Consider the following 13,561-nt stretch of genomic DNA (forward strand, 5'->3'; position numbering starts at 1 on the left):
ACCTTTCTACATGACTTGATTCGATTCGATTGAATCTCGTCTCTCCAGAATTTTCTCATCTCATTTTTATTCCGGGACAAAGTCTCGGCACATTTCATCCTAGTTTTTCTACAGATTGCATGCAGTTGCAAACTGATAGCAGACTGAATGTCTTATGGCCATTTTATCACCACCCTGGTGAACCAACGTCGCTTTGCAAGTTGAATACACAGAATCATTGTGATTGTGCTGTGATATCCCAGCTACCAGTGTTTGTCTGTCACGGAAATCAGTGTCAAAAATATCACCATCAAATCTGAAAATTATGAGAAAGTTCGAGTTCAGCCAAGCTGCTTTTATTGATCATGCCAAATAGGTACAATCAACCCAGCCTTGAAGATATACAGCAACACACAGTTACAGCAAGTACAAAGCCCATGTACGACTCCCCCGTTACAGCGCAAACATTTGAGACACTTCAATCAAATCAGCATGACCAAACCACTTAAGCACATTTGATCCCCATTTTAATGTTTTAGGTTGGAATTGCTGTGAAAACCATAAACAATCAGAGACACCAAAGCAAGTCAGTCAGATCACAAATCGACCCACCGAAGCCAGAAATACGTCCAAACTGTGAACTGCAGTCAGTCACTGTTTCACCTCCTCCTAATGTGAATGTTTTTACTGTATATGTTCACTGCTCTTCTGGTATGAATACCGTGTGTGCTTTGACTTGTGCTTAATGAAATAAGAGTGCAATCAGTGCTCTAACTCTAAGAGACTCAAATGCATGTCACTGATCTACGACTACACTACAGCTAAAGTCCCCCCCCAGTTATTTGTTTCATATTCATAAAGCATTAGTGAGATTCACAGACAAACCCCAGACGGAGTGAAAGAAACAGTGAGAAGTATGAGCATGTGGACCGAGATCACTTTGTGTTTTCATATTTAAAGCTGGTCCTGTGTATTTAATGAATCCTGGTTTTCAGTGGAGTGGAGTTGGTTATGGCTGAGTGAGGCTCTGAAACTACTGTGTCCAGTCTGAATAAAGCACATCACAGATTTTCAGGTTTTATGAGGTAATGATCACATACTTAGTCTAATTGGAGAGAAACTGCGTCTCTGGCTGTGCCAAACTGGAAGCGTTGCCAAGAAAAAACACAGCTTCACTAAAATCATCTCCTGATGCTGAACACAGAAAACAGGAGCTCTAATTCCTTTTTTTTACTCAGTCATGATTGGATGGCTGTTCCTCTTTAAAAAACATTAGCGCCGACGTCCCCCCCCCCCACCCTCCCACGTTCCTTTAGAAAAAAGAGAAATTTTAACATCAAGAGTGGCTAAACTTTATACAGCTTGCTCAGAATCATCGCAGCATACATCAAATATGAAAACCAAAATCTGCCCTAGTTGCTGTTGAGTTCTTCTTTTAATGCACTGTTTTCCCCCTTTTTATTTTTTTTCCTCGCTCTTTCCGTTCCCTCGTGCCATTCGTCTACCGGCAGGCCTCCTCCTTCATCTCCTTGTTCTTCCTCACTTCCTCTGCATGTTTGTCCTGCCAGACACAGAAACATGAGTGCCATTATCATTTAGGAAGATATTTTCATTAATGAAGGAGACGCCGGCGTAAAGGTTTGAATGAGAGCGAGTGGGGAAGAACTGAAAAAACTTTATTTCATTGCACTAATATTCATGGTTGCTGATCAGGTTTGTGAGCAGTGCCAAACCAGAAGAGAAAGTTCAGCTGAAGCTTCGCTTCATTTACACTCAAAAAACTCGTGTTTAGCTCTCAGTGTGTGTTTGACGTTTTGCTCAATATGTCTCTCATGTCTGTAACTTTGTAGCTGAAACAGTAAAAACATGAACTTGTTGATGTTCACTCTGTGTTAGACTAAAACCAGCAACGTTTCATTAGTGTTGCTACAACAAGTTGCCTGGCAACAAGTTTGGGTTCAGAAATAACACACGAGACAGTAAAGAGTCGTTTTCACAGTCTGCGATACACATGGACAAATATCAGTGTAACTTCATCCGAAGCTATTAGCTGGCTGTGAGAAAATATAAAACTGCTGCCCTCTAACTTCAAAGCTTGCATAAATCCTTTTTAGCAAGAGAAAAAGAAGAAAAACATTCAAAAGTCAAATTTAAAAGACAGTTTGCAATAATGTAGCAAACCTCCCCACAGACTCCCACGTTTAACTGTCCAACTACGCTGCACCAAACAGCAGGTTTACAGCCCAGTACAAAAACGGTCCCTGCCATATTAACTCTACGGTGGGTCAGGCTCATCCATCTGGATACAGATCAGGCTTAAGGTTAAGGGCGTGGCTATTTCTGATTGACAGGTGTGCAGGGAGCTGATTCCTGTCTGCAAAAGCAAAATAAAAAGGAGTTTCTACGTTATCCCAGGATATCATGAAGACTGGATGAAAAGAGAAGCAGCAGAGTTTGTCTCTCCAAAGTTAAACGTGTTCTGTTTGAACAAAGACACATAAACGACCTTTTCATGCTGCTTTATTTTACTAAAGTCAAAGATGGGCCAGATTGCCTCCATAGTTAAAGCACAAATACATGTGCATATATAAAACATATGGTTGGCCTGGTGTCGTAAAAGTAACATTAATATGACATTTGTGACAATGCTGTCGAACTACTACATGTCATATGTTACACTGACACATCAGCACCACAAAAACCTTGCTCAGCATTATCAGCACTGGATTTTTACCTAACCCCCCCAAACAAAAATAATGGTCCCACGTGGGAGATGAACCCTGGTGTTCTGTGGCTGTCTGCTGTGTGAGAAACCACACAAAGCAATGATTGTTTGAGATCAGTTTGCAGACCTCCCCTCTAACGGTCGGGAGGCTCGGGGCTTAATCGCGGCCACGTTACCTTCTCCTGCAGCCTCTCCAGCATGGCTGCCAGCAGAGCCTCCCTGTTCTCCTTGTTGGCCTCCATCTTCTGCTCCAGCTTCTCCTTGGCGTTCTTGATGAAGTTGTTGTTCTCCTCAAAAGCTTTCTGGATCACCTCGCGCTCATGCTCTCTCTTCTCCGCCAGGTGCTTCAGCAGCTCCGCCTCCTGGCACTGGAGGAAGATGGAGAAGTGAAGGCAGCTGCTCATCCTTTACACAATACTCAGACTGCAGGTGATAAGCAGGCTGTTTGCAGTTTTCACCTATTTCAACAAAGTTCAACTGTCAAACATGTTCTAGTTGAAGGGTGCAGACACAAACTGAAATGTGTGCGGTTGTCAGCACCTGTAATCTTTGTCCTCAGGTGGGCCAAACCTCATAACTAATACATTAGATCACTGTGAGCCAGTAAAGCCAAAGAAATTGGAATTGCCTCGTTTCCAGAGAGCGCTCTTCCATCTCTAACAATCTTTTCACTCTCCTCACCTTTCCCCTGTTTGTCTCTTGCCCTCGCTCCATCATCCTCTCTGACAGATGAATATGAATCATTGTCTTTGTGTCCTCACAGGATTGTCTCTGCTCTTTCATCTGCCTCTTTTCATCTCCCCCAGCTCAGTTCCTTCTTTCCGTTCACTCCAATACTCCCTCCCACTTCCCCTTCATTCATTTTAAGCCTATTTCCGTCTCTCCGATAAATCACACAAAGAGTGCTAACAGATGTTTAACAATGGCTGAACGAGCCACAAACAGCGGATGTTTTCTGGCGGTTCAGATGACGCGCCCGCTCCCTCACCTTTCGCCTCTCTTCAGCCGCCTCTAACTTCTTCTGGATCTCCTCCAGGGATGGGTCGCGGCGCTGCGGCATGGAGGCATTGAGTTCAGGCAAGCCGTCAAAAGACGGGGGCTTGAGGATGACCTCGAAGGCCTGGCCCGATGCGCGTTTGTTCAGCTCGATAACTTCTACGTCTTTGATGACGCACCAGGCCAAGTCCACTGCATCTGTGTTGGTGGATAGCAGCATTTACTGTCAGAGCTGAATCCATGACCTCATCTTTGTTTGTCTTTAACATCGCCATCATGTTATATTTTAAAACATGGAAACACGTTCAGAGAAAAGAACAAGAACAAAAAGATCTTGAGTCTATTCTGTGTACTGGAGGATGGCTGAACGATAGCAGCAGGGTTGTTTTTGCTTCTTTTAAATATATATATCTATTTAAATAAACAAACACAAACCCTTCCTCACAGGCAAGCCAGCGTTTTGTTCATCTCCATGATTCAACTGAAGCTGGACTAATGTGCTGTATCTCGAGGTTAGAGAGACCAGTCGTCTATAATGAGATCTCTGTAAACAGACCGACTGAACTCACTTTATTTAATAAGAAATGTCAACGTGTGCTTTAAAATCGAATCAAGCTAAATGTCTGAGTATTTATACAGTTTCATACATATTAGGGGGTTAATCAGTAATTTTTTTGCATTTAAAATCAGTTCGGTCTTTTCACAGATCTTTAATGGTTTGGAAGGCAGTTAAATCATAGCTAGATGTTTAGAGTTGGTGCCATAAATAGAGGAATGTGTCTTTATGATTACACAATGAGATGCTGCTATAAACATAAATCAAATATTCCTGGGACGGAGCCTCGGGGAACTTTGTAATAAGGAGGAAAGAGGCCTGGATGCTGAATGATCACTGACTGTGCTCAAAACTCAAACTTTCACGTTTGTAAAAGTATGACGTGGTCAGCTGCACCAAACACATTTAAAATCAATAAAGAGATTATAAAGGTTCCTTGTGATGTACCAAGAAGTATCCAAGATCTATCGCTTAAATAGCAGCAAACACATTTTATTGTCACTATGCACACGTACAAAGAGCTGGATAAGAAAGAAGGATGGGGTTCAAACCCACGCGTGCAGAGCACAGTGGATGAGCAGTCCGTCGCCTTGGCCACTCGGACACCTCGTCTGACAGCTGGAGCGATGCTGGAGCATAAACTTAGGCTGAAATGCAAAATGTCAATGATTTGGAGAGTCTGGTTTACTTTGAGATCGAATGTTTTACTTTAGTCAGAGATCTGGAGGAAGAACACAGAAAGTGTTTCACTCTGTAGAAATGACGCCAAGACCGAAATATAAGTTATATGTTCAGAATTTAGTTGCAGTTTGCAGTCACTCCTGATCTGTTATAACTTTAAAAAGATTCAAATTTAGATAGAGGGAAACAAAACTGCTTCTTGCTCACTTTTAGCTCCAAAGGTGATTATTTAGAAAGACCCAGAATTAGGACAAAAGGATCAGCGTGCGTCAGCACTGACTGTGGGCCTGGGTTTACTGCAGATCTAATGAGACATCTGTGGATGAGATGTTCTTGTGTTTGTCTGTAGTTGCTGAAGTTGCTGGTTTTAGACAGACAGGAAGAGAGGAGCTGAAGTTTGAGGAGCATCAAACTTCAGCCACAGAGACTGCTGTCGGTCTTTTATAAGCGACTGTACCCCTAATAAACACCAGTGCTCGTGCAAAGGAGATTTTTTACCTTCTGCCTTGTAGGTCGGGTTTTCTGCAGTGCGTGGGTTCAGGCATGAGCAGAACAGAGACACCAGGGGGAGCTCTTTGACCTTCTCTTTATAGGCTGAGGACACACACAGAAGATCAAGCTGAATCATGAGCACGCAGTCGAGGACTGACGACGTAAGTCATGCTCGTTATGTCATACCAGCGGACATAATAACGACACGCTGCACGACACAAATACTGCATGCTCATATTTGAACAGATCGGTCGCAGTATAGTGTTTAAAGCAGAGGAGCAGGGCGTGTGAGGTGAACGGGTTTGTGCTGCGACTGCATTTACCTGCCAGAGTCATGGTCTCACTGCAAATGTTACTCTCCAGGGACGCTGAAGATCCTCCTCACTCTGTCAGAGAGCTGTGCAGGGACAGAGACAGAGAGCACTGAATGCAGGAGCATCGAGGGCACAATCTGAGAAGGAAGAAGCTGAGGAGACAACAGCGTGAGCCAAAAGTGTAGAGCAGCCAAGTCATGATTATTGGACTCATGCAAAGCTGTTCTAGCAGAGTCAGAATAAAAAGATAAAGGCGGAGCGTAATGCAAAAATCCCACCTGAGAATAAACTTTAAATTAAAGCTCACATTATCAGATCAGAGCTCTTCAGACAAAAACTATTCTGGGTAAAGATCTCTGACCTTCCCAACAACAGTTACCTGACATGTAGAAAAAAGTCAGAGTCAGTCGGGTGTTCCTGCACTTTAAATGTTGTTGTTTCACCATTAAAAATGGAAAAAAATAAAGAAAAATGTTCATCAAACAGCAGAATGAAGCTCTGCTGTTCTAGTTCGTCTCAGGCTACTAAACTGTTTCTTTTGTTTGTGTGTGTTGAGAAACTTTCCTGGGGTGGCTGTAGCTCAGGTGGCAGAGCAGGTCAGCCACTAACCAGAAGGTCGGTGGTTCGATCCCAGGCTACCTCCAGGCTGCATGCCAAATATCCTTGGGCAAGACGACGTTGCCTACTGGTGGTGGTCAGAGGGCCCGGTGGCACCAGTGTCCGGCAGCCTCGCCTCTGTCAGTGCGCCCCAGGGTGGCTGTGGCTACAATGTAGCTGCCATCACCAGTGTGTGTGTGGATGACTGAATGTAGTGTAAAGGTCCTTAGGGACTGAGTAAAGTGCTATACAAATGCAGGCCATTTACCATCTATCAGATACAGTAAATGTGCAGAAAGTCGAACATCCAGCTGAAGAAGCTGCAAGTCAAGCATATTTTTCGAGGCGTGGCAGAGAAGCTGCTGCAAACCTTCTACAGACCTTTAAAACACCGCCTTTGCCTAACAAATTCAATAATTCATAATTCAACAATAATTCTGTTTTTCAATGAATTTGGCAACTGAAAAAAAGCAGATTGCACCGAGGCACAAAGGCAGCAGAGTAGAACCACCTGCCGTCGTCTCCTCCTCAGATGGTGATAGGTTTGTAGCTTGAACCTATTCGCTGGAACGTTGAAGACAATATAATTACACAGCAAGCAAGACACGAAGTAGGCAAAGTTCTTCATGTTTCTCGTGCACGCCGTTCCTTCGCTTGACCCCAGTTGCTCTCGTCCGCTCCCCCGTAACACTGCTCTTTTATTGAGGTTACATGAATATGCATAGGTTCATTAACATACGACATATACATACACACAAAGAGTACCTTGCCTTTGTTGTGTGTGTGTGTGTGTGTGTGTGTGTGTGTGTGTGTGTGTGTGGTCAGAGTGTGACCGCATAAATGACAACTCTAAGCATATATGAGTAGATATTTCTAAGCATAAATAACAATCACCAATACAAAACCTAACAGATGGTCTCGTCAGCACTGAGCTGTTATAAATGTGTCTCTATCAAAACTTCTATCATTTCTTTAACTCTGAACTGTTTCAATGAGCCTGATCGATAATCCAAACAGACACACTTATCTGCCTCATCGGTGCTGTAAAACATTTTGTGTGCTAATTGGATAATCTCATCCTTTTAGATTCTGGGAGTGCTCTGCACAGCTTACTGACCCTTCCTCGGTCCACTGCACACACTAATTACGTTTGCTTAAATCCTGGGAACCAGTATCACTGGCATGAGGACACACACCCAGCTCACTGTGAGGTCGAAAACAATAAAGCAACATTTGAACGTCATGTAACAGCTGGGGTCCTTGATACAGGCCTAATTGAGACATTTGCTATCTTCAGACCTTTCCCACTGTGTTTTAAAGGTAAGTGACGGAGCTCCCACCAGCCAGTGGACAACGTCACCGTGGCTACACCCATCTTTTATATTTGATCTCTGTGTATGATGTTGTTCCCTTTAGATTTAGTTGAACTCACCATCTTGAAAACCTAGAGGATGGAGCTTTGTGGGATACACTGTAGCCCAAATCAGGACCTTTTCTCAACCTTACATAATAAAAGAAAAGCAAATAACAAGTGAAGTCTAAATTTAAAGGCGCTCTGTCTTCAGACTGAAAGTCAGATGTACTTGGAGCGATGTCTACCCCACACGCGGCCCCATTACAGTCAGCATTCATCAGTCCTGTTAGTTCTTCTCAATTTCTCATGTGAAGAGTGCCTGCTTGTGTCGTTTCTGACATTAGGAACAAACGACTGGCATGTGTCACATTAATGATGTCCGGTCCCACTCTGTTAGTCCATTAAGGCCTCAGTCACGGGCTTAGAGACTGGTCAGTGACAAATGAGTATGTATTACCTGACTGGTTGCTGAGTGGTTGCTGGAGATTACTGGCAGTCGCCACAGTCACCTGCAAACAACCCAGCCGCATGTAGTGAAGCTTGACCAAGTGTGATGCTGACTGGAAACCACTTAGTGAGTAGTTGCCGAGGCTTGTAGACAAGTTGCCATTCCCCATGCAAGCTAGGAGTGCAGCCAGAAAGTGAAACTAAGCAGAGTCTTTGATCGAAACTTAAAGTGTGGTGTGACGTAGAGAGCACCTATATAAATTATTATTATTATTATTATTATAAATATCTAGGCTTCCGTTTGTGCTTCAGACCTGGGGTTGTGTGTTCAGGTCTCCATATCCCAGATATGTAAAATAAAGATCATTTTTAAAGTAAAAGGACCACTTTTGAGCCGTGTCTTTTTTGGCCGTAAAGAATCCAAAACAACCAAATTTAATACAAGCAAACCTGTATACCAGTTGGCAATTTAGCAACTTCCTGCAACCACTCACACCAGTGATGTGTGACTAGGTTCAACCAGATGCAACCAGTTGGGGAATACTGTTTATTTTCTAGTGACCAGTGGTTTCCACTCAGTCTTCAACCAGTTTGCTATAAATTAGAATCCCATTTAATATGATGGTGAATTGATATTAAATGATGCTAAACACTGCCAGCACTAGTGCTAGCTGATAACTCCCCGAGCTCCACCTTTTCCTCCAAATGTGATCACATCAGCAAAACCGAGATAACACAAATGCTAAACTCAAAGCTTTAACATGTTCGTAAACAGCTGAAACTACCTAAAAATTATTTTATTGTCTTTTGGCTTTTTATCTGGATGCACTAACAATTAAAGGTGCTGGATGTGTTTCAAGCTATGCCAGTTGCCTGTTGAACGTTTACTCAGACAGAAGCAAATGAGCATATTTCCCAAAAAGTGTCTGTCTGTCCGTCTACAAATGAGCCTGTCAGCAAGCCTGAACGTCCGTCTCCACACAGAGACACAAGTGTCCTAATGAGACAACCCGCATTACCGAGGAAGACAGATAGCTCATTATACTGCAGTGAGCTCAGGCTCACCTGGCCACCCTGACACGGTTCCCTGAGGGACAGACAAGGACAAACACATGATTTTGCACAGCACACACACACTAATCAAGCAGTAAACGAACTGCTTTGCTGCACTGTTGTAATGCACACGCACACAGGACACACACAGCTGCTTCTCATATTATGAAGCCACCCAGGTTGCAGATCAATGCACTGCTTCCTGCAGGAGTAAGAGTGTGTCACTTCGAGTTTGGGAGAGAGACAGAGGGTGGAAACATTTGGGGTGGTGTTGGTGGGAAATTTTGCTGACAGCTACCTTATAGGCTGTTGAGGTTTTTCATTATCCGACTGTATGATATTCACTGAATTTGAATCTGTGCTCCTTAATTGGTAGAGTCTTAACCTTCCTGCCTTCTTGGGACCTTTTTGTGCCACTGCTATGTGTTAAATGGCTGCCATTTCCACTGTGTTCAGTGGAATATAACCAAACTTGCCACAGGATAGTTTTTACCTGTCAATGTTAATATTCCAGTGTGAATTCCTTAAATCAGCCTAAAATGGCTGAGCAGCAGAAATCCCCACACCCATCACCCTGGGGACCATTTTCTGCCCATTGACTTCCATTATAAACGCTATTTTTCAACCCCAAATTATCATCATATGATTTTATTTTTTCTTCTTTTCTTGGATGTCAATGAAGACTCAGGGCCTTGAAGTTTTAATTTTTAAATTGCAAAAAAAATGCAAAAAAAATAATGGCAGGTCAAAATGTATGTTGGTGCCAATCTTTGGTCCATCTAAAGGCCTACTTATAATGACAATCACATATTACTTCAACTGGTTTTTTGTGGAAATATTTAGTTTCGTTTTTTGGTTTTTGGGGCTTATAACACAGGGCGCTCATGTAATAACACTGGGATTTGAAGGGTTAAAACAACGAAAATATAATTAAAACTTTACATGAATATTTCAGGGAGAAGTAGTTTTACAAGGTTGGCTAATTTAAAGTGGAATAAAATATGGATATATGGTCTTTTTATGGCGTGGCTGAGAATGGTCCCTAGGGTGATGGGTGTGAGTTTTTTAAAGGATGGCAGGAGGGTTAAACAAAGAAAAAAAGCAAACAAGCCCCCAAACAACAGCAGCGAGCACCGATTGCTATCAGAAAATGTATATCCCCCAACTAGTCGGCAGTGTTTCCTGTAAGTCGCTGCTCTGGCTGGTTGAAATCTATTGAAGGTTCTGCACCTTCTTCTTGTCCTGGTGGTTGCTTTGTTTGTTAGCAGTGTGAATGTAGTTTGGCCGTAAACACTTGCTAACTATTAGCTGAGCGGTAGTAAAACGAAAGAATGAGGTGCACTTACTTACTTTCAAGGAAAATGGTCCACGTTTGCAGTTTGTGTCACACTGTTCACGGTTTCACTATAACTCAGAGATTATACAAAACCACCACCTGTGTGGCAGCATGCTAGTGACCAAAGCAATCACATGTACGTTTTTGCCAACCGGTCAAGGAATACACATATTTTCTCAGGCATGTTTGGGTCGCAAGGAAAAAACGGGGCTCACTGAGAGGTCTCTAGGCCCATGTGACCGGAGCTTTTGGCTCATTTTCCCAGCCATCAACCTCCAGCAACCTTTTATCACTAGTCACTGAATATTAATTTTGCCCTCATGACCGATCCAAATGATTCTGGATCAGTCTCATTTGAGCCTCCATTGAGACCATTGTTACATGCGCAATGGGCGACCGTGGCTCAGGGGGTTGGGAAGCGCATCTGTAACCGGACGGTCGCCGGTTCGATCCCTGGGCTCTCTGTCCTGGTCGTTGTGTCCTTGGCCTACCGCCTACTGGTGTTGGCCAGAGGGGCCGATGGTGCGAAATGGCAGCCTGGCTTCTGTCAGTCTGCCCCAGGGCAGCTGTGGCTATAACCGTAGCTGCCTCCACCAGTGTGTGAATGTGAGAGTGAATGAATAGTGGCATTGTAAAGCGCTATATAAATCCAATCTATTATTATTAAATCTTTGCCTTGACCACTTGCAGAGAGTCAGGTAAAAGAACTGATGCTATTCATGTTTTACGCTAAAGATGGAGCTAACAGCCAGGTAGCTTAGCAAGGAGACCTGAGAGTTGACTGACTCAAAAAACTGACAAGTATGAAACTCATTCATAAATTCTTGGTTTTATTGGCTGCTTCAATAACAATACAGCTAAGTGGGAATTAGCACTGAGCAGAGCCACGCTAGATGTTTCCTTTTGTTTCCGGAAATTGTGCTAAGCTAAGCTAGCATTGTCAGCATGAATGATTTGTCATATTTTAGAATATTTAATATTTTTCAGCACTTTAACATTAAAATGACATTCAGTTACTTATTGATTGATAAAAAAAGAAAGATTGTATCCGACTGTGTGTTTCCTCAGGTCTGAAGAGGTTTTCTTCCTGAGAGGCTTTAAGCCTCGTGGTAAAAGTAATATTAGGGCACTTTTCTGGTCAGACTTAGAGTAACGAACACTGATTTGATAAAATTTAAATAAATGAATTGGTTATTCTAAATTTAATATACAGTGCTTTATGTCTATAGAGTGAAGCACAGCACAGTATGAATGCATGGCTTGTAGCTAAAGCGTGTTTACTAACCTCTATATAAATGTGCCACGTACATTTTTATTTCATATTCTTTCTCAGCATCACTAAATCATATTTATTTTGTAGTTTAGCTGCATAGGTCATATATAACCACTTTCTCCTCCAAATCCTTCTCATCTCACTGAATTTGTTGTTTAGGAGATCATTTCTGAGAGTCGATTAAATCTGTATAAAACCTTCTTATCTTATTATCGTCCTATTTCAAAACGTTCTCTGAAACTGATCGGCATGGTCTGCACATGTCTCGCTCAACACAAACACGCATATTCTTTCAGCTGTGATTTGTACTTGAGCTGATATTTGCTTTTCTAACAGCAGTCGTCTCATTTCCATTTTTCACAGCACTGAGCTCAAGAAGAACGTTTTTTTGTTTCCATGGGAGCAGAATTTCATGTACTACTTGTAATTGTATTTCTTGTTTCTAATATTATAATATTAATAATAATAACTCTGTACTTGTGTCATCACTTAGCATTGTTCATAGCAAACACCAGGATTGATCAGACTCTCGGAGACAAAACATTCCTCTGACATTGGTTTTGTCTTCACAGATTGTTGTCCGTGAAGGTTCTCAGTCATCCAGGTCATCGTAGCCCTGTGGGAGTGTCCCCCAAGAGGGACAATAGGGCTTAGATCTGGGATCTCCATTTTCCACCATTTGAGACTAGAACTGAAGAAGCTTTTCGGACGAGAGGTGAAACGTCTTCAAGCAACTTAAAGAAGTCCAGACGCTTTTCTTTCCGAGCTCCTTAGACTCGACAGATTGTTGTACTGTTATGTTTTTCTGCTCCTAGAAAGCTGCTATGCATGCATATTAATCAATTCACTGGGAGATTACTGCTACAGCAAAGAAACTGCAGACTTAAACCTGATCAACCAGACAAATCTGAACTTCTGACGGTTCTGAGCACATTTTAAATTCAGACCCTCGCCTGTATGACTCTGCCTTATGCACAAACACATCAAAACACCCTCCATTTTCTCCCCGGTCTCTCTGTCTGCCTCTCCTTCCTTAAATCAGACACAAAGCTGCATTTGGACATATGGAGAATCAATAATAAATGATGTCTCACGCTCTACACTTTGACGATACACTCGGTTCTCTCCCTTTCTGTCACCTATCAGCAGGAACCTTTGCCGCTGCATCATCACTCTGCCTTCCTCACCCTCACCCTGTTCCACCCCACGGACACGCTTGAATACACGCACATGCAGGTACTGCTCATTCATGCCATGAAAGTTAACCTGAAGAACCCAAAGTGGCACACAGTGCAACACAGATGTGTGCAGCCGTGTGTCTGGCGCTGCAGACTTACCCCCCTCTGTACGGCGTCTTCTCCGCTGCTGATGTTGAACCGGTGACTACGGTTACCCCGTCTGGCTGCAAGGATGCAGGCGCCAGGCAACAGCATCAGCAACAGCATCGATGCTGCCTCCATGACATCACCATGGAGACGCCTCATTGGTCTGAGACGCTGCCAGCATCTGATCCTTTCAGCCAATGGGAGCAGACAGGAAGGATGGTGGGGAGGGACGTCAGCTCTTTGTGTTGTACTGCAGGGTGGGTGGTGGAATCAGTGTTTTAATGTATGGTGCAGGAGTGTGTGTGTGTGTGTGTGTGTGTGTGTGTGTACTGTGCATGAGAGAGAGTTCAGGGAAGTAGTGTGAGAAACTGGGGGAGCTTTGTCTCAGCATGCGGCCCAGATAGGAAGCACGCAGAGCTCTAAATTATTTAGA

At 43.1% G+C, this 13,561-nt stretch overlaps 1 protein-coding gene across 1 annotated transcript; it reads right to left on the reverse strand.

Annotated features, from left to right (window-relative positions):
* Positions 1-319: 319 nt before the first annotated feature.
* stmn4 (stathmin-like 4) lies at positions 320-13,266 on the reverse strand. Its single transcript, XM_085246352.1, has 6 exons — positions 13,141-13,266; positions 5,753-5,826; positions 5,436-5,531; positions 3,693-3,898; positions 2,881-3,072; positions 320-1,540 (listed from the first exon to the last, which is right to left on the reverse strand). The coding sequence occupies exons 2-6, from the start codon at positions 5,763-5,765 to the stop codon at positions 1,481-1,483; spliced, it is 567 nt and encodes a 188-aa protein (XP_085102478.1). The 5' UTR covers positions 5,766-5,826; positions 13,141-13,266; the 3' UTR covers positions 320-1,480.
* Positions 13,267-13,561: the final 295 nt, after the last annotated feature.

The sequence above is a fragment of the Mchenga conophoros genome, linkage group LG15 (assembly GCF_057382185.1).
Source record: "Mchenga conophoros isolate Kocher_MC1m ecotype Shallow Benthic linkage group LG15, M_conophoros_male_GT1.1, whole genome shotgun sequence".
NCBI classification, from domain to species: Eukaryota; Metazoa; Chordata; class Actinopteri; order Cichliformes; family Cichlidae; genus Mchenga; species Mchenga conophoros.